This window comes from Pteronotus mesoamericanus, unplaced genomic scaffold (assembly GCF_021234165.1).
Source record: "Pteronotus mesoamericanus isolate MK-2021 breed Mesoamerican mustached bat unplaced genomic scaffold, CSHL_Meso_final contig_78, whole genome shotgun sequence".
Classification (NCBI taxonomy): Eukaryota; Metazoa; Chordata; class Mammalia; order Chiroptera; family Mormoopidae; genus Pteronotus; species Pteronotus mesoamericanus.
This window is the reverse complement of record NW_026555258.1, coordinates 17,004,168-17,024,501: the sequence shown is the minus strand read 5'-3', so window position 1 is coordinate 17,024,501 and position 20,334 is coordinate 17,004,168. Positions and strand designations below refer to the sequence as shown.

General features: G+C 51.1%; 1 protein-coding gene across 1 annotated transcript in view; it reads left to right on the top strand.

The window, feature by feature from the left end:
• The window catches only part of ZNF618 (zinc finger protein 618), a 159,658-nt gene that overhangs the window by 93,864 nt on the left and 45,460 nt on the right, over positions 1 to 20,334 (top strand). Inside the window, exon 3 of the mRNA XM_054584496.1 lies at positions 17,098 to 17,357. Within this exon, the coding sequence (XP_054440471.1) occupies positions 17,098 to 17,357 (260 nt within the window). The remainder of the gene's footprint in view (positions 1 to 17,097; positions 17,358 to 20,334) is intronic.

The following is a 20,334-nucleotide window of genomic DNA, read 5'->3' as shown; positions in this document are numbered from 1 at the left end:
GGAACACTATCTTTTATAAATTTTAATAAGTTTTTGTGGAAGAAAGAGGTTCTGTGGCCAAATAAGTTTGAAGGACAATGGGTTAAACAAACTCAACTGATTTCTTCATTGTGGAACTTTCCAGAGCCTTTCTTGTGCTAATGTGTGTGCTTGAAAACACCCGAGAGAGATGAGAATGCCAAGTTTCTCAAACTTACATAACCATGGAACCCTTTTATTGAGGTGCATCCCGCAAAGCCAGTGTTCCCTGTGACAGGCCTTGGGAAACCATGGGAGCTGTTCAAGTTCTTTGAGCAGAACAGTAGCACGTGTTCCTGGGAGATCACCCTGGCAACTCTTCGTGGGGTGGAATGGGGGCAGTTAGAAACAGAGGCCAAGACGCCAGGCTGGAGGTCCTTGTGACTCACACAACCCAGCCCCCACGTCCCCTGGATCTGTCTCCCCCTCACTTGGTCTGTGTTGGCTTTCTGACCTTCTCTCTACGCTCAGCCCGGGGTCAGCCAAGTTGACCTGTAAAGGGTCAGATAGCAGACCATGATCTCTGTGGCAGCTTCTCAACTTTACCCGCATAATGCAGAAGAAGGTGCCATAGATGATACGTGACTACACAGATGACCCCTGGCCTCAGAGCCTTTGCAGCTGCTATTCCTTTGCCTGGAGGGCTCTTTCCTCTGATCGTTCCGTAATTAGGGCCCTTTCCTCCTATCTTTCCATAATTAGGGCCCTTTCATCCTTCAGGCCTCGGATTCTGTCTCCCTGCCCCAGAGAAGCCTGGCAGAGCAGGCTTCTTCAAGGGCCTGTGGCCTGTTTACCCTCTTTAAATATTTCACTTATTTGTGTATTTTTCTCTGCCTCTGTAGTGCCAGCTCCGTAGGCAAGGGTCATGTCTGTCTTGTTCACTGCAAGGGGCTGGCCTGTAGCAGGTGCTCGGTAAGGGTTTATGAGCTGGATAGGCTGAATGACATGGGAAAAGATGTGGGAATGATGTAGGGATCAGGAGCGTGGGCTGGAGTAGAGGGGTGGGAGGCTGGGCTTGGGCCTGTGAACGAGGGTAGTGACCCGTGCCATGATCAGCAGCTGCCCAGTGCCTTGTGTTTCTGTCTCGTGCCCCTGGAAGAGGGACTTTGCATGAGGACAGTGTATTCAGCTGTGGTCTGCGGGGCTGTGGGAATCTTCAGACAAGTGGTCCAGAAGTGCTCCCTGGAATGTCAGGGCTGGAAGGGACTTGGGGCTTTGTCTGGCTCTTCCCTCTCATTGAACATGTTGGGAGGAAAGGTCATGTGATGAGTAAGTGGCTGCATCAGGCCTTGAACCTGCCAAGGCCGGGTACTTTCTCTACTCAGAAATAATGTGCACAAGTGAGGGTCTAGCAAGCCTCTCCCACCATCCTCCCACATTCATCAAGCGCCTGCTGGGTTAGACCCAGTGCTGTGTGCTACAGACTCGAATGGATTTGATGCTAATCTGTTCATCCAGTGGACATTTGAGTGTCTGCTGCGTGGTAGGCACTGTACAAAGGGCTGGGTCTACAGCAGTGGACAGACAAAGCTCCATCCGTTTCTGATGACTCTCACATCGATGTGGTCCTTGCCTTCATGCATGAATCTGTCCCACATCAGCATATCTGCCTGTCGATCAAAGGACAGCAGGCAGGTTTCTCTATAGTCACTGTGGGCGGCCTGAAGCTCTGTATTGAGTCTTAGTAGCCCTCGGCTGCAGGGGGGAGTAAGAAGAGTGCTGAGATAGATTAGAGATGCTTATCCCAGGCAGGGGAGTGGACCGGGGGGGCGGGGCATGTGTGTCATCTGTTTGCTCCCCCTGACTAGCCTAGGCTTGAGTATACTCACTGGTGGAGCCCCGAATTATTACCAAGGTGCCAGAATATACACCAGGAACGACCAGCCCAAACCTTAGGATTGTGTGTAACTTCAAGAAATTTCTAATAATAATGACGGCCATCGAGTCAACATTTACATGTCAGACTCAGGGCTAAGTGATTTACATATATTAACTTACTGTTAATTTATGTAGTCTTTTTAACGACCCTAAAAGGGAGGTGCTCTTGTTGTTCTCACTTCACAGATGAGGAAGCTGAGGCAAAGAGAGGTCTAAGGGGCTCAGGCTGCCCATGGAAATCAGCCGTACAGCCAGGGTGTTTCCCTAGGCCTGACTTCCCCGATGCATATGCTTAACTGCCATGCCCTTCACTTCTTGGTATGATGTGATCAGTTAACAGGTGTTGGTGGAGACCGTTAGGGGCCAAGGGCCATGCCCTCGGCTGGAGGCTTGTCAAGAAGGCAGGGACTCCAGTGGAGCTATCAAGTGAGTTTATATTGATTCTGTCATTAAAGCTAATAGAGTACTTTTGAAAGACCAAAGCAGTAATGTTATATAGTGACCCAGCATTCACTCTGAGAAGTTGACTTATGCATTAAACATCAAGAGAATGTCAACATCGGCCTTAGATGATGCTGGTGAATTCAACCCTGGCTTTGGGTTAGTTTGGTCAGGTGGGGTTTAGACCTGCAGACACTTCGTGGAGCGTTAGACTCACTTAGTCCCTCTTTCAGATGGGTAAACAGGCCTAAGCCTTCCTGAAGTCAGAGGGCGGCCAGATGGCCCTGGTCTGGAGTGGCCTTGAAGGACTCGCGACCCTCTGGCGTTGGCTTCCACTCTCAGCTCCCAGTCATGCCGCCCACTCTGTTCTACACTGGGCTCTGCTTGCGTCCCAGCACCTACCTTTTGGCCCAGAAAACCTGATTTTGTTACTTCTCCAGAAGGGCTCTGGCTAAACCCCAAAACCAACTAATTCCTTAGCCCTGGCTGCTAAGGAATTAGTGTTAAATTGAAGAGGACAAGGAGAGGTGGTGTTTCTGATCCTAAGGGACACCCAAATGTGGTTTGGTTTACTTCCCTGTAACCCAACCTGGGTCGATTTTACAAGACCAGTGATCCCAGCTCTTGAGGTTAATGCTGACCTGGTGAGCAGGTTACAAATCACGGAGCCCAGCTGCAGCCAAACCTCACTTATATTCTCAGGGGCATGGGGGCTACGGGGGCCTTGACTGTGGAACATTCTAAAGGAAATGCGGTTTTTATAATCAAGTAAATGCAACGGCGGGATTGCTGTAATGAAGAATTATGCTTTTTTTTTTTTTTTTGTCAGTTGAAGGTTTTCAGAGCTGGAAGGACTCTATAGATAATCTAGTCCAGCGCTCTCTTTTGAAGATAAGGAAACCAGGGATAGAAGAGGTTAAGGGACTCATTTGCTGTCCCTGTGTACCAGTTGCCTCACAAGTGGTCAGGATCGAGGAGACAGGGAGACTGTCAGGGTAGGCGAGGATGAAAAACCCAGTCTCAGTCTTTCATTCCACAGATAGTTAACTGAGCGCCTGCTAAGTGCCAGAGTCAGACCTAGTGCTGGAAACAGAGCGGTGGGCAAAGCGTACAGAATCACTGGCCTGTGGAGCTGATGTTCTAGTAGGAGCAGAGGAAACACAAGTACATAAAATATGTGGTATGTCATGTGGTAGAAAGTGCTATGGGCTAGAGCAGGGAGGAAGATTAGCAAACCGGGGGGAGTATTGCATCACCAGGAAGTTGACATTTGAACAAGAATCTGAAAGGGAAGAGGGACTGAGCCAAGCATTCATGGGGGAAGCACATTCTAGGCAGAGAGAACAACAGGAGCAAAGGCCCTGGGGCAGGAATGTGTCCACCATGTTGGAGCAACAGCAAGGAGGCAGCTGTGGCCATGCAGGGCCTCAGAGGCTGTTGTCAGGACTTTGGTCTTGATCCTGCGTGAGGTGGTGAACCACTGGGGATTTTGAGCAGAAGAGTGGCATGAATTTGGTTTTAAAAGGATCATTCTGGCTGCCAGGAGAAGAGGAAAAGACAGGGATAAGATGTTATAAGAAGTGTTACCAAGGGTTCAGGACAGGCAGGACCTTAGAAGGTAGACTTGGAAGTGAGTTTCTAAAAGGTTGCTTTTTTTCAGGCCTGAGGAATCCAGTTTCACAAAGCATTGCGCGAGTCCTGCCTCCCAAGTGCACAGCCTCCTGCTCGGTCCTGGGATAGCGTGGAACAGCCGTAACCCCTGTGGCTCCCACCCCCGCCCAATGCCTGCTCTGCCAGGCGTCTCTCTTCCTTGTCCTCCCTCTGGCCCTGCTGAGGGCCAAGCAGCTTAGCACGGTATTGAAGAGCCCAGGCTGCCTGGGTTCTGATCCTGGCACTACACACCTCCTGGATGTGTGACCTTGGGCCAATTACCTGACCCAGTTTCCTCATCGGTAAAATGGGAATATTAGTACCTCCCTCATAGTGTTGTCAGTGATGATAATATTAGTAATAGTTTTAATATTACTATTACTAAGTATAATAACAGTTTAGTAATGTTAAGTATAATAATAATATGTATACCCTTAGCACAATGCCCAGCTCATAGTAGGTGTTCAATAAATGCTTGTTTTTACCACCACATCACTGCCATGCTGGATTCCATTCCTAGGGAGAGGTAACAGGGGAGTGGCTATTGATTTCTTGTAGAACTAGACATTGGAGAGAGGGCTGGAGGGAGAAGGGATAAGGTGGGGCTGGAGCTCCGATTTGTGGAGGGCCTACCACGATGCATCTACTGTATTATGCAGTTCATCCGTATTTCATTTGATCCTCCCAGAGGTCCTCTGAGGCAGTGATTGGCATCCCTCTTCATTTGAAGGAACTGAGGAGTAAACTTGTCCAACATTACCCAAGTAGTCAAATGGCTTTGGGCCAGGTTGAGTCTTGTCCTTTAAGCCAAGATTTTTTACTGGTGGACCATGTAATTTAATAACCACATGTGTGTGGCTGCGTAATTACTTTTTGAATAATATATTCTTATTGTTTAGCATTTTGGATTTCAGCAGTAAAACTAAAGTTGCCCTAAACAAATTAACTACATTTGCAGAAAAAGCCACAGTAACAGTAGGCCCGATGCGAGTCAGTGGCCAGCACGGTATCAGCAGAATGGATTACTTGAGAACTCGGGGTGTATTTTAGTCAGGTTGCATCTTCCATCTTGACTCTAGGTTTATGCTCCTGTTATGGGAGCTTATTTGATTTCCAGAAATGTGTGTTCTCACCCGATCAAACTCTCTTTGGACAAAGTTGGACCCCAGAAATCATAAATTGCAGCCTGGCTCTGAAAGTTCAATTCCAAAGTGGGAAGGGGCAGAGGGGGCGGTCAATTGCTTTTTTGGTGGGCAGGGTTCCCTGTCTGCTTTTTTGGTTACTGTTAAACCTAGGCTCTGCAAATAGGGTAGATTCTTGAGAATTCACACATCCTTAGGTTTGCCCTATAGAGACAGCCACAGAAATATGAATTTTCGTAGGCACATCAAAGTCAGTGAATCATTTTTGCCAGATAGCACTGAGGCTCTTGAGCTTGGGGTGGTCCTGCAGAGTGAAGTGACAGGTCTCTAGGGCCCCTCTACTCAGTCCACTTACACAGCTTGGGTCCCCCCCCCTTGCACCCCTTGAGCGAGTTAAGAAACTTCTTGCGACACTGTGGCTATCAGTTCAGAGTGTTCAGAAGCCTTGCCTTGTCCTGAGAAGTGCCATCTTCAAGAATGGTAACCAGGATGGTCCGACTTGTTCACTTTTTGAAGCCCTTAATGACAGAGGCCCTTGATCTGAGAAAGCAACTCAGGAAATTTCCACAACCTCATCATCTGTCTGGCTCTGCCAACAAAAGAGAAAAATCCTCACCCTTGGCTTCAGCTTCCTCCAGGTTCCGTGCAACACGTGATGATGGTTAAGAATGTCAATATACTCCAGATCCACCTGGATCACTCCTGCCTTCCCCTCCTGCAGTGAGCTTGGCTGCAGTGTGTGTCCTCAGCTCTCCCCTCCATCGCTGCTGCAGAGCGGGCCCATGCCCTCCACTCTTTGGTCTTGATCGGGCCTAATAATCCTTTCTGCGCTCCTTTATGAATACTCCATCCATGGCCTGAGAGTTCCTGTTTTTCATCGTTTCACCAAACTTTTCCTATTTACTCTGGCAAGTGCTTGGAAAGGATGGGACAAAAAAAACCCCTACACATTTATTGAGCCCTACTATGTGTGTGGTGCCATGCTGGGCACCTCTGTGCATCTCCGTGTTTTATTCTTCCATACAACCCTTAGTGGTCAGTGTTCACATCCCTGGCTGAGACACGAAGGGCGGCCACTGTGGGTAGGTTAGAAGCTTGGCAGAGTGGTCCGTGCATCTAGTTCATCATCCCGATACCTTGGATGGTCCTGGACTGTGTAGTTAGGAGTCTCGTTTGTGTGTCAGGGAGCAGTGGGCAGTGAGGGACCTGGGCTGGGTCCTTACCCTAGAGTGAGTGGACAGAGCTGACTGTGCCTTACAAAACTCAGTCTGCCAACAGCTGGCTTCATGGACTACTGGGTGGAGCATAGAGGGGAGGGTGCCAGCTCTAATGCCAGGACCGGGGGAGGGGCATATTGGGGGGTGGCAGCTGGACAGCTCTGGGCGTCATTGGTCAGTGTGGGCAGGAGGTGGGAGGGAAGGTGGTCCTGGTGGGTAAGACCTTTCATTCCAGGGAGAAAGGGACCAGAGGAATTGTACAAAAAAGGGATGGTAGCTCAGGCACAGCCTCGGCAGGAGGGAACGTTGGTGGCAGAGGGAGTATATTTGTTTTATGCTTATACGTCATTGTCATCCAGCGTGAGGACCAGCTTAGGGACTGCCTCCCTCTTCACTGAGTGAGTTACCTGGCCTCTGGGGTCTGTTTTGGACCCGTGGGTGCCCTGGAAGATCCAGAACAGTGGGCATGGACCCCTCTATGGCCTCCCCTTCCTCACCTGCCAGTGAGCGGATTCTACCTGGATGAGAATTTCTGAGTCTGCAGTGTCCCAACAGTTATGTGAGGGGAAACGTGGTGAGGTGGGTCTTCAGAGAACAGTGCACCCTGCAAGTGAATCCGAGTAGCGCGATTACCAGACCCACTGGAAGATGAAGGCCATGCTTCCATTTAAGGTGCTGTTAACAATATTTCTTTTCAGTGACCTGGGCCAGACTTCCATGTACCAGGACACCTGCGAAAGAAATTTCCAGCTTTCCCCGGAGGGCCCCACCTGCTAAATATCACAGTTTGTGACTTGACAGCATTGCTCACGACTGCTGCTTTTCTCTATTTTAGGCTTATATTAACCAGGGAATTAACTCTTAATATTTAAATCTTCATGCTGTCTTGCTGAACTGCAGTATTACCCAGCGTTGTGGCTGACTGACACCATACATTGAAGACAATTAGGTGCCTAGGAATTTTCACAAACTAATGGTAAATTTATGCATTGTAGGTTATTTTGAATTTCTAGACTGTTAAGAGTTGTTTAATAGGTTAATAGTTTTAATCTATTAATCTAATCTTTTCTACTTGACTATTTATTAAAATATATCAGCGATACATGACAGAAATGGAAGTGCAGATAATTCTGAGGGTTATTAAGGCCCAGGCGATAGCGTGAAGGTTTGAAACACGGGCAGAATAGTAAATACAGACGCAGGCCACATTACTGGGGTTTGTGGAAATGGGGGTTTTGTTGTAGGTTCCCTCTTTTGGTCCTTCCAGGCTAGCAGACATTGCGATCTTTATGCTTTCTATCCTTGCAGCTAAAAACAGGAACCCCTTTCTATCCAAAGGACACATATGAGCACAGCAGCCATTTTACAGCATGTCAAGGAGAGTTGGAGGTCAGCAGTGAACACAGAACCCAAGCCCTTTTCCCTGTGGCGGAGATGGAGCCCCTCATTTTAAGCCTCTAGCATGTGTCCCGTTCTGTCCGGATACTCAGGATCCTGCTGGAGGAGGCAAGGGAATTTGTTCCCTCTCTTGGAGCTTCTGGTCATTTGATCATTTATTTGTTCATCCATTCAATGAGTGGTTTTATTATTTTCTCTTCCGTTAAGAAGAGAAAACAGAAATCATCCAAATGAACAAAAGCCCAAGAGTCAGAGTGGGGCCGACCAGGTGGAATCACGCTTGTGTCCCTAGAAAGCTGTGTGAGCATGGAAGAGGCACTCTGCTTCTCTGATCCTAGGTTTTCTCATCTGTAAACAAAACTGCCTACTTTATCAGGCATCATAGAGGACAGTGAGCTGATGTGTGAACTTGTGAAGCACCGTGCGTGGGACGGCACAGCCATTCAGTGCAGCTTAGCCGTCCTTGTCCTTATTTGCGTCCTTTGCATCATCACGGCCAGCACCTCTCACCCTTGGTCGTTTTCTGTTTGTATCACTCAGCAGATGTTAACTGACCTCAGCCAGGGGCCAGACCCAGGGATACAAAAAGCAGGGGACGGGGTGGAGCCCTGGCCTCTGGAGGTCTCCCAGAACTGTGCGGGCTTGAGGGCAGATGGGGGGCAGGAGCCTGTGAGAAGCGGAGGGGGCATTCCCGGAACCACTGGTGTGAGACTGCGGGCCCCTGAGACCTCCGCACCGCTCCCTGTGCCCTGAGGGTCCAAGTCTGCTAATTGATGGTACAAGGGTGACCCCGCATCCTTGAGTGTTAGTGTCATTTTGCAGTATCCAATCACGACATGGTACACCTTACACTTACATGCATTATATGATAACAGCATCTCAATAAACCTGAAGGGAAAAAGAAGGGCTGGTGTCGGAGTATTACCCAGCTACCTCTGTTTTGTCATTTCAGGAAGTAGGAAAGTGGGTTACATTTGAAGAAGTTTCCATTAGAAAGGAAATAGATGAGATTTTGACATTTAAAGAATATGTGTCACTTATTCAGTTGGCTCCTGGGAAGCATGCCCAACCCATGTTACACCAAGGGAAGAAGGACGGGACATTACTGTCTTCAGTTCTGAGTATCAGTTGAAGCAGTTAAACCATGGACAGTTCTTTGGCAGGTGGTGTTGGAGGGCGACACCTCGAAGACTGCGTTGGCATTGACCCTTCCAGGTCATGTGCCTTGAATCCTTAAATGAATGGGTACTCGTTGATCACCTCCCACATGGCAGGCGCTGCTCTAGGTGCTGAAATGTGACAGTGAACTGAGACAAAGTCCCTGTCCTCTTGGAACTCATGTTGTGGTTGGAGTGGCGGACAGTAAAGAGGTTGAAAGGTAACAAGTATTTTAGATAAACAAGTATTTTAGATTTCAGGTCAGTACTGAGCAGAACGCATAGAGCAGGGAAGGGGCTACGGAGTGTCGGAGGCTTGGATGAGGCAGCCAGGATGTCTCCACTCGCACTGGGATGTTTGCGTAAAGACTTGAAGGAGTGGAGGACTCCAGCCGTGGAGGCCTTGGGGGAGGGTAGAAGATCGCAGGCAGAGGGAAGAAGAAGTGCAGAGGCCCGAAGCAGGAGCTTACCTGTGTGCCCAGGGAACAGCTTGTAGACTGGTGTGGCCATTGAGGGGGAACGAGCAGGGGGGATGTTAGTGGACGAGCTCAGTGGGCACGTGGGGCACGTCATGGAGAGCCCTGAGGGTCAGGTGTGGGTTGTGGCTCTTACTCTGGGTCAGATGCAGAACCATAAGTGGATTTTGAGCTGAAAAGTGACGCGACCTGGCTTATTTTCGTAGGATTGCTCTGGCTGCTACATCGAACATCAGTTTGGGGGTGCTGGGCCAGGGCAGGGGCAGGGAGACTGTTTACGAGGTTATTACAAGGCAGCAGGACAGAAGGCAGCCTGGACAAGAGTGGTAGCTATGGGGGGTGTGGTAAGGAGTGTTTAGGTTCTGGACATATTTTGAAGGTGGAATTTATAGGATTTGCTGGTAGATTTAAGGCAAGGATGATTTCAGGGCCTGGGCCTGAGGAGCTGGGGGAATGGAGTTGTTAGTAAAGGAAATGGAGAAGACTACAGTTACTCACTGGTGGCATCTTAAGACTCAGGGGTTAGTGGGAAGAGCCCTGGGGTAGGAGTCAAAAGAACTGTTTCTTGACTTGCAGGGCGGGGCACAGCAGCGGCTCACTTTGGGCCTGTTACATGTGGGCGCCTGGTAGGCATCCCCGTGGACATGTCAGGCAGGCGGTTGGTGATGCAGGTCTGGCGTTCAGGGGGCAGGTCCAAGCTGGAGGTAGAATTTGCAGTTCATCTTCATGTAGTTAATGTTTAAAAGCACGAGTCTGGATGCGATGACTTAGGGAGACAGTATAGATAAAAATGGAGGAGGTTCTAGAACCAGTCCTTGGAGCGTGTCAGTATATAAAGGCTGGGCAGAAGGCAGAGAAGGGGCCAGAAGACGAGAGGCCCACCAGTGAGCACGGAGCAAAGTGGGGAAAGAGTTGGACGGAAGACAGAAGGGGGCTTGTCCAAGGACAGGTTCAGTGAGGACCGAGAAGGGACCGTAGGCGTGAGGAGCACGGTGGTCATGGGAGGCCTTGGGAAGAACAGCCCTGGTGGAAGGAGGGAGAAAACAACCTCATGGGACTGAGAAAGCATTGCCAAGGAAGGGCGGGGCCACCGACATGTACAGATGGATAATCATAGGCACTCAGATCATTGGTAGGTGCGCGGTGTAGAGGTGGAAGACGTGGTCAGTGGGCAGCCCCTGCAGCAGGGTAAACACAGCCCCCGAAGTCAGGGCTGGATGTGCGTTAATTCATTGAGCGCCCCAGGCATCCACGCATTCATGGAGAATGTGCTTAAGCACAGCTTGAGGCCAGTTAACCCTCATTCCTAATGAGTGGAGTCTTTAATGAAGTTGTATTCTAGTGGGAGTTAACCGAGTCATTATTTACACAGTGTGATTAGAGATTTTTTTCCCCCTACATTATTTCAGGTGGCTGGAGCACCAGAGTAAATAAGCCGTATCCTTTGGAGGGGGTGGAGGGATCCTCAGGCTGAGTCTTGGGGTGCAGACAGAGGTACTGATCCCCATCCTGTGCAAGAAGAGAGGTGCGCCCTGCCAGATAGAGGTCTGGCCTTGACAAGGGCCTTAGATGTCAGAGTCCAGCTCACTTGTGCAGATGAGAAAACCCAGTCAATCAGGGGCAGAGCTGAAGTGCAGCGTACTGAAGACTTCTCACAACTACCGCAACTTGGTAGAACTTGATAGAACATCAAGCATTAGCATTTTTGCTGGAATGATGTAGAAATTGTGCCCAGAAATAAAGTCGTCTGACTCCTAGGCAGCTGGCATTTCCTGGGACTCTTCCTCTAACATGGCCAGAAATGGCATTAGTTCTTGGACCTCAAATTACTGACTTGTTATTTAGTTACATTGCCTTGTGCTGCAGGGTTTAGCAGGACAGCTCCAGGATGGGAGTTGGAAGAACTGTTTCCAGACCAAGCTCATCCCTGGAAGTTTCGTGACCCCAGGCATGCTGTTCACTCACTGTGTTGACTGAGTCCCGGCTGTGTACCACGCCTGGCGCACAAGCAAGACGTGGACGTGAAGGGGGCTCGTCTATACTTCCATTTCCAACCCTGGGCCCCAAGGCTCTTGTGAGTGCCAGATGTGACAGGGCGGATCTAAGCACTAGCAGAAACATCTGGTAAGATCCCAAGGAAGAGATTTGTTTCTGAAACCTCCCCAGACAGGCTCTGTGGGCACATTGGACTGGCCAGATGGAGTAACAGGAATGAATAAGACCGAAACAAAAGAAAGCTGAGGGTAGTGGAGGGCAGTGATTTGCACACTTAACCACTTTGTAGTGGTTTCTTCAAATTTAGTCTTGCGTAGTGTATCAGTTTCCTGTAGCTACTATAACATATTACCACCAACTGGTAACTTAAAGCAACAGGAGTTTGTTCTCTCGCAGTTCTGGAGGCTAGAAGTCCAAAATCAAGGTGTTGTCAGGGTTGCACTTCTTGAGGCTCTGGGGAGAGTCGTCTCTGCCTCTTGCAGCCTCTGGTGGCTGCAGCATTCCTTGACTTACAGCCACATCACTCTAATCTCTCTCTGTGGTCTTGTTGCTGCCACCGCCTCCTCTCTGACATCCCCTCTCTGTCTGTCCAGTCTCCTTGCGTCTCTTATAAGGACTTGTTGCCTTAGAGTCCAGCCCTGATAATCGAGAATGATCTCATCTCAAAATCCTTAATTATATCTACAGAGAGACTTTTTTTCCACATAAGATCTCATTCACAGGTTCTAGGGACTAGGGCGTGATCACATATTTGGAGGGGCCACCATTTACCCCATTACAGGAAGAAACCCATATATGTATACATTAGGCCAAGCTGTGCATATCAAAGAGAGGGTAGGAGCCTTGGAGTCCTGCTCAATACCACCCTCCTCATTCAGGCCTCCTGGGTGCTTTTGGGCTACTGCTGCGGAACCCCTAGGCCTTTAAGGAACACACTTTGTGAACCATTGCGTTAGTGGAAGGTGGGGGCTCTTAGGGAATTCCTTGGACAAGGACCCACTTGGCCTGGCTTCTCTCCCAGCATGCTGGCATGAGTAGTAGCCAGCCACCACCGACGCTGTGTACTTACTGAGAAATATCCTTTTAGTGCCGACTTTAGATTTTATGTTGAAGTGTGATTTGGGTTAAATATAAAATTCATAGCATATCTTGAGCAACTATTTTGTAGTTATCTATATATAAATCTATTTTACAGAGACACAAATAGAATAGATTGTGGAGTGTCAGCATGTAGATAGATTCCGAGTGCTTTTCACTAATATACCTAATGATTCGTGCTGAGAATATCCAAGGGCTCTGCTGTACATTTAAATGGATATAATTAAAATAATGAGCTCTATTTTAAAAAATGATATATGAAAAAAATTTTTTTACAGAAGTTAGAAGGAGCTGCGCCACTAATTCAAAGTGATATAAGTACTCCTGCAATTTCATTGTTATTAGGACACCTAATTAAATGCACAGCATCTGAGAAAAGCAACATTTGGGCTTCTAAAACTAAAGCGTGAAGCCAGGGAAGAGAAGTTGCCCATGTGCCCAGCGCAGCAAGGGCGCAGGGGTGTCACCTTTCACGGGAGTGTATGTTGTGTGCCATCGTGCCTGTGGGCGAGAGGATGGCTCATGTGGCTCCCACTGTAAAATGTGAGAATCACCTGTGCAAGGCAGATGGGACATTAAGAGAGGGGGCCTCACTCCATCTCCAGGGAGCAGGGCAGGCTTCCTAGAGGTGGGGATGTCTTCGCCAGCATGGTGAACACATCCATGGAAATCTACTCTGCGTCTGCTCCCTGGCTCACCTCCTGCTTCCACCCTGGCAAGGATCATGGTGTCCCTTGAACGGACAAGGAAACTGAGGCACAGAGGAGGGAAACTTTTGCCTGAGGTCACAGAGTGTATGGGCGCCCAGCCTGTCTGACTCCCAATTGCCCCTCCCTGTCACCAGGACGTCACCGTGCTCACCAGGTCCTTGAGAGCAGGAGGGGACGCCAGATCTGTTCTGGTGGCATGATCAAGTGCACCCAGGACTCAGGCTGAGCTTCAGAACATGGCAGTGAAGAAAGGGCTGAGGGCGCTCTGGGGGGGGGCTGAATTTGTCCTCTCCCCTCCTCTTCTCCACAGGCAGGTTGGACGCCCGCCCCGGTGAGCTCCTCTGCTGGTCCTGGGAAGGACTGTGCTTGGAGCAACCAGGGCCGGGACCAGCGAGGGCCAAGCCTGGGAGAGTCCTCAGTGGCCTGCCCAGTGCCCCCCCACCCCCAGCCCTGTGGGCTGTGTTCCTGCCGGACGGGCATCGAGGGTCGGACAGGACCCTGCCTTCTGTCTTTGTGCCTGGTGAGCCTCAGCGCGAGCAGGACTGGCTGACCATTTGCACCCACGTGGTCTCATCTAGGGAGTGGGAATTTCAGCCGCTTCTGTCACCAGTTTCCACTAGCATGATCAGCTCTGAGTCCACTTAGACAAGGTGTTGGATTTACATTTTTGCAGTTGATCCTCACAAGGCCTTTTGAGTAGGTGTGGGGGTCCCCGCTTCACAGATACGGAAACAGGCTCAGAGAGGGTCAGGGGCTCACTCAGTGTCTCCAGCCAAGAAGTGATATATAAAGTTAGGATTTGCACTCCCACCAGTCTACCTCCGCAGCCCCTGTGTTAACGTCTGTGCTGGGGGAGCCCCTTCCCCTGCATCCTGTGCACACTCCCCTCCCCCACCCCTGTAAGACAGTAGATACCCATAGGACATCTCCCCTGGGGCCCCTGTCCTCAGTCCCATGCAGATACTGCCTTGTCTCTGCATCACAGTACTGAAGGGGTAGGTGCTCTGTTTACCCATTGTATGGGTGTGAGGACTGAGGCTGGGGTGAGGGTGGGGGTGGGGGGTGTGAAGTCACTGATGCGGACACCCACAACTTGAGCAGGGCAGTGCCGAGATTTAGCCCTGGGATGATCTGACTTCAAGCCCTGGTGCTCTCTTCCTCTCAAGTCCTCACATCCATCCCTGCCAGGCCGTCAGCCAGCCTCTGCTCTGGCGCCTCAGTGCCAGGCAGCTCCCTACCCCTGGCCTGTCCCCTCCTGTTGCTGGCAGGAATGTTCTCCCTCCCTAAAGCCATAACTGTCCCTTGTAACCTCTCAGGCCCGTCAGTCCTGGTTCTGCTCCAGGACCTCGCAGAACTCAAAGGCTTTTTTTCTGGGATGGGATAGGCATGGCCCCCTGCCGGGAGGGCGCTGGACCTTGGAGGGGGGCTCTAGCTCGAGATACTTTGTGGAGGCCACAGCGGCCAGAAAAGCCAGGAGCTCTCCGTCCCCCTGCTCACCCACTAGCACCTTGGTCCTAACTCTGTTCTGGATGCTGAATTCAGGGCAAGGATGGGTGGCATGGGGTCTGCCGGGTGTGTGGGCGGGCGGGCTTCCCTCTGAAAGTTCCTCTCCCGGTCCAGGGGCATTGCAACTAAGAGCCAGGATGCCTGCATCAGTGTAGGTCCCACTTCTTTGTACCCATGTGACTTTGGACAAGCTATTTCACCTTGTACCTCAGTTTCCTCATCCATAAAATGGAGATTAAAGCAGGCCTCACCTCTCGGGGCTGTTCTGAGGAAGCGAGGAGTCAGTGTGTTAGAACAGCGCCTGGCACATGGGGAACTCAACTGAAGTGTTTCTTGAATAAATAAAAGAAATGAATGCTGAGGTGATTGGACCACCCAGTTGTTATGCTTCCTGCTGAGGGAGAAGGGCGTGTGGTTAGGCAGGGTCTGGCCCTGATGTGGTGAGCACACAAGGAGAGGGTGTCACGGCCCACTGGGTGCCGAAGATGTCCCAACAGTTTTTCATTATTAGCAACAGTAATGCTGGCCGTGCCTTGAGAGCTGTTCCAGGCCGGGCACTGTGCTCAGTGCTTTTTGGGCGTCAGTTGATTGAAATCCATGTGCAAACCCTGTTAGCTCCCTTTTGCAGAAGTGAACTGAAACTAAGAGGTCAGGTAGCCGGCTCAAGTCACAGGGCAAGGAAGGGGCCGACTCACTGGCCTTTGCCTCTGGCTGGGGTCCTGTCCACCTCCCTTCTCGTTCCTGCCCCGTTCGTCTGCCTCCTGGCCTCCTGTGTTAGTCAGCTCAGGCTCCATACGAAATGCCACGGACGGGGTATTTTCTCACCGTCCTGGAGGCTGGACGTCTGAGATCGGGGTGCCGGCACGGTTGGGTTCTGGGGAGGACCCTCCTCCCAGCTTGCAGATAGCCACCTTCTCCCTGTGTCCTCACATGGTGGGGACAGAGTCAGAGTCTTTTCCTTTTCTCCCAAGATCACAGTCCTGTCAGATGAGGGTTCCACCCTTATGACCTATTTTAACCTTAATTATCTCGTGAAGACCCTCTCTCCAGGTACAGTCATGCTGGGGATTAGGACTTCACCGTATGAGTTGGGGGGCTGAGGACATAATTCAGTCCATAACACCTCCCCGGTGTTATGGGGGCCTTTCTCTGACCCCTTCTTTGCTGGAGCCTTTCCTCTTTCTCTTCTCAATTTCTCCACCCTGGCGGGGGAACAGAGAGCTGAAAGGGACAGCGGACATGATAAAACCCATGCTGTCGTGATAGGAGTAGTTGGAGCCCAGAAAGGAGAAGGGTCTTGTCCGAAGTCACACAGCAAGTCCACTGCGGATCCAGGATCAGCACCTGGGTCCCTGCCTCCCAGTCGGTGTGCCAGTGGGTCTCGCCCAACTGTGCCGCGAGCCTGGGCCTTGAAGATCACAGAGCAGACGCTTCTCTGGAGCGGTGGAGAAGCCTGGACACGGCCAAGGCAGCAGCCCCGGGCCTGGAATAGGACTTGATTTCCCAGTTTGTGCACGGCTCAGCTTCCCCCACCTGGGAAACGGGAGCAGTGGGTGACAGTCCCCAGCCAGAAGGATGAGGGGCCTTTATGACAACACAGCTAAGGAGTAGATGGCAGGGACCTGGTTTCATGCCTTGACCTGCCCTGGGCGAGTCACAGCTGTGCTTGGCCTCAGTGTCCACGTGTCCTGGCCACCGCAGCACTGCCCTCTTAACCTTGAGGATGTTTTCTGATATTTGAAGAAGCCTCCAGGAGGCCAGCGTGTTGGAGGCCAAGTGTTGGTTCGAGGACATCTCAACCAAGTTAGCCTTTTTTGGCTTACAGTTTCCCCATCTGTGAAACTGGAAGCGGGAAGAGCTTGGATGAGATCTCCGGGCCTTTTGCCAGGGAGTGAAAGGAATGGCACCAGACACCTCGCACACATCAAACCACTTAAACCCTCCTGCTCCACGTGCGGATGGCAGAGCAGCAGCACCAGCTTGTTGGAAACGTAGGATCTCAGGCCAAACCCTGGACCTGCTGAACCAGAATCTCCATTTGACCAAGATTTGCAGCTGATTTACGTGCACATTGAAGCTTGAGAAGAAATGATTTCAGTCAGCCAAAGCTTCCCTTTTCGGTCTCTTGTAACTCCATTGACAGGAATTACTGAGCACATTTAGTCCTCTTCAGACTCCAGCTTCCCCATCTGTAAAATGGGTGGAGTTGGAGCCAGGCTAGCCCAGTATTTTCAAACTGTGCTTGGAGCCCCAAGCTTTCCGGGAGGACCTCCCGGGCAGCCATGGGCTGTGTGCTTCAAGGAGAGGTGGGTCTGTAGCTAAAGATTTTGTAGCCCCCTGGGCTGGTGGGTTCCTCTATAGGTCTGGGGGTGCGCATGGGCTCCAGCTGAGCAGACTTTCTTCTTTTCCAGGGAGCGCTTGAAGCGCAGCCAGAAGAGCACCAAGGTGGAGGGGCCAGAGCCCGTGCCGGCCGAGGGCTCACTGAGCGCCGAGCAGGGAACGATGACGGAGGTGAAGGTGAAGACAGAGGTGCCCGATGACTACATCCAGGAGGTGATCTGGCAGGGTGAGGCCAAGGAGGAGAAGAAGGCTGTCAGCAAGGATGGGACTGGCGATGTGCCCGCTGAGATCTGCGTGGTGATCGGTGGTGTCCGCAACCAGCAGACCCTCGGTGAGTGACCACGTGAGAGGGTTGGGGCTGGGACCAGAGTCCTGGGGAGAAGAGGCCCGGAATCTCTGGCCCCCTTTGGCCAAGAGCCTTCGGTGGCTGCCCTCTGCCCTCAGGGCAAGAACTGGGCTCCTTAGATTTACCTTCGCCTGCACAGTTCTAGTCTGGAGCTCTTTTCGCCTGATGTGGCACAACCCTACTCATCCTTTGCCACTTTGTTGAGTCAGATGCCTGGAACTCTCTGCAGACTGCTGACTCCCTCATGCTTGGGGCTCCCACGCCCCACGCAGGACTAGCACAGGCCCATGTAGCCTGGTGTCCCACATGCCTGTCTGTATTTCTCCCTCCCCTGCTTGACCAGAGGCTCTTCCCAGTGCAGGTCCTGCTCAGAGCAGGTGCTCATTCAGGATCTGGTTGGTGGCAGACTGGTATCTTCCCCAGCCTCTTCTGATCTGGACCAGGCTCAAAGGAGCTCTGTAGCAGTGAGCTTCTCAGAAATCATCTGTCCCCTCACTTTCCAGCATGAGCCAGGGGATCCCCCTCCGGGGCTGCCTGCATTCCTGCCAGGTTCACCAAGGCCCAGCAGATATGTTTATTTAGCGTAGGAGAGATGAGCCAGACAGGCAGGTGGTGGGGATCATGTCCAACTGGAGCGCCCGCGCCTCACATACAGAAGGGGGTCTCTCCTCAGCTGCGGCTGACTGTAACCGGGTGGGGAGGCGGGCTCAGTGTGGCCAGCTCTCTGGACATACCACATACCAGAAATGAGAATTTTCACATGCATCCTTTTGGCTTCAAGTGTTGGCAACTAATTTGACTTTTAAAATATGCCAAACAAAACATGTCTGTGGGGCAGAGTCATTCCATGGGCCAGAAGTTTGCAAACCCTGGCCTGAAAGGTCCACGTGCCTCAGCCTGGCATCGGGGCCTCACCTAGCCTGTTTCAGAGTGCCTTCCTACTCATGTCCCATGGTAAGTGTGTTCTTAGAAGTGCCACCATCTCTCTCTCCTGCCTACCCTTCTGGTCCAGCTCTAACTCATCCCTGACATCTAGGTGCACATCCCGTGTGTGGCATGCAGGGCCTAGTGGGGAAGTTCCCCTCTGCCTGTTTCCCCAAGTTAAGACTCAAGTCCTGTTGCCTTTTCTTTCCCACCTCTGGGAATAATCAGCCTCGAGATCCCTATTCTACCTGTTCCTTTGCTGGTTTTGGCCACCGTCAGCCCAACCTGGGTCATTGTGGCCTCCTGCTAACAACCGCGCCTTTGTGTCTCCCTGCTCTCACCTGCCCTCCATTCTGGGTGCCAGGGGCCTTGGCCAAAACAGAACAAAACAGAACACTGAGCATGTCACATCCGGATTATAAACTTGGGATTCCCCACTATGTCTAGGGTCAAGGCCATAACATGAAGAACCTCCATAACCTGAGCCTTTCAACCTCATTTTGTATTTCTGATTTTCCCAGACCTTTTGTTCCAGCACAGTCTGTTCTTCTCCAGCATTTCCTGCCCTTTGCCCTTGCTGTTCCCTCTCCCTGGAATGCCTTTGGCCATTTTCGCATGCCCCAGTCTACCCATCCTTCAAGGCCAACTTCATTGCCACCTCCTCCCAGAAGTCTTCCTTGATCTCTTCTGGTCAGAAGTGGTCTGTTTGTACCATCTCTCACTTGGGCACTTCACATTATCTGCTTTAGATTAGAGGTGCCCTGTTCTTGCTTGTCTCTGCCACAAGATTGGGAGCTTCTGGAGACTGGGGCTCCAGGACCTGTCAGACCTGTGTCCCTCTCCCCTCCACTCTCACTCCACAATACCTAACGAGGTACTGGCTTCTAGGACCCTGTGTTGACACTGGTGCTGTAACTGTCAGGATGGGGCTAGGTTATGCCACAGTAACAAAGATCCTAAAAGTAAAAAGAGATTTTAGTAGCTCAAAACCACAAAAGTTTATTTCTTAATCACACTGCATGTCCATCGTGGGTCATTTGGGAGCTTCATTCTGCTCTGGACCCAAGCTAAACGCAGCCATTATATGGAATTCTGCCACCATGTGACAAAGGGGAGGAAAGCTCTGGAAGGACTCAAACTGGCAATTAACCTGCTGAAACCCAGGAGTGAGAAGTGCTAATTCTATGCAGTCATTGGCCAAAACTAGTTACATGGCTCACCCAATCTCAAGGCGGCCAGGAAATGCCACACCAGCATGTGACAGAAGGGGGACAAACCAGAAATATTTGAAGAGCATGAGTGACTTAGCCCAGTGCCATAAGACAGAAGACTCTTTCCAGGGGCGTGTTCCTGGCCTCGGTCCATCAGTGCTGACTCCCCAGGACCAAGGACTTTTAGCCACTAGATATATTAGTTAACTGAGAAGAGGACACCCTTTCTCATGTTGAGGGGTAGGGGTGTTTTAAGACTCATTGTACCCAGGATGCCCTTCACCAGGAGATGTGCAGAAGGGCATTGGAATTTGAATCTTGGGATGGAGCCAGCAGGCTGGATTCGGTGGGGAAAGCCTGGAGCAGCCGTGCTAGGGAAATGCGGGCACCCGTCCCTGGGCCAGCTGCCTGCACAGTGGGAGGCCCCAGGGCCCTTGGCCTCATGCCAGTCACCACGCTGGTTTCCAGCTCAGCTGGTGCTCAGCAGCGGGGTCCCTGGCCTCGCTGTGCCTTAGTGTCTTCTTCTGTTAAATGAGGCGTGCTCCGTGTCCTGGCCACCTGTGAGGTGTGAGAATCAAAAGAGGCAGTGGAAGGGAGCAGTGTTGTGTGAGAATGAACGCGGCTCCTCCGGCTGAGAGTGAATCCAGGCTCTGTGACTTAGAGCTGTTGTACCTTGGGTAAGTTACTTGACCTCTCTGCGCCTCAGTTTTCACTCTGGCAGATTCGTTGGGCTGTGCGAGGATTCAGTAAACATAAATACATATGTAAAGCACGCAACACTGTGCTTAGTAAATGGTTAGCTGTTGCTAGGACTCGTATTAACAGTA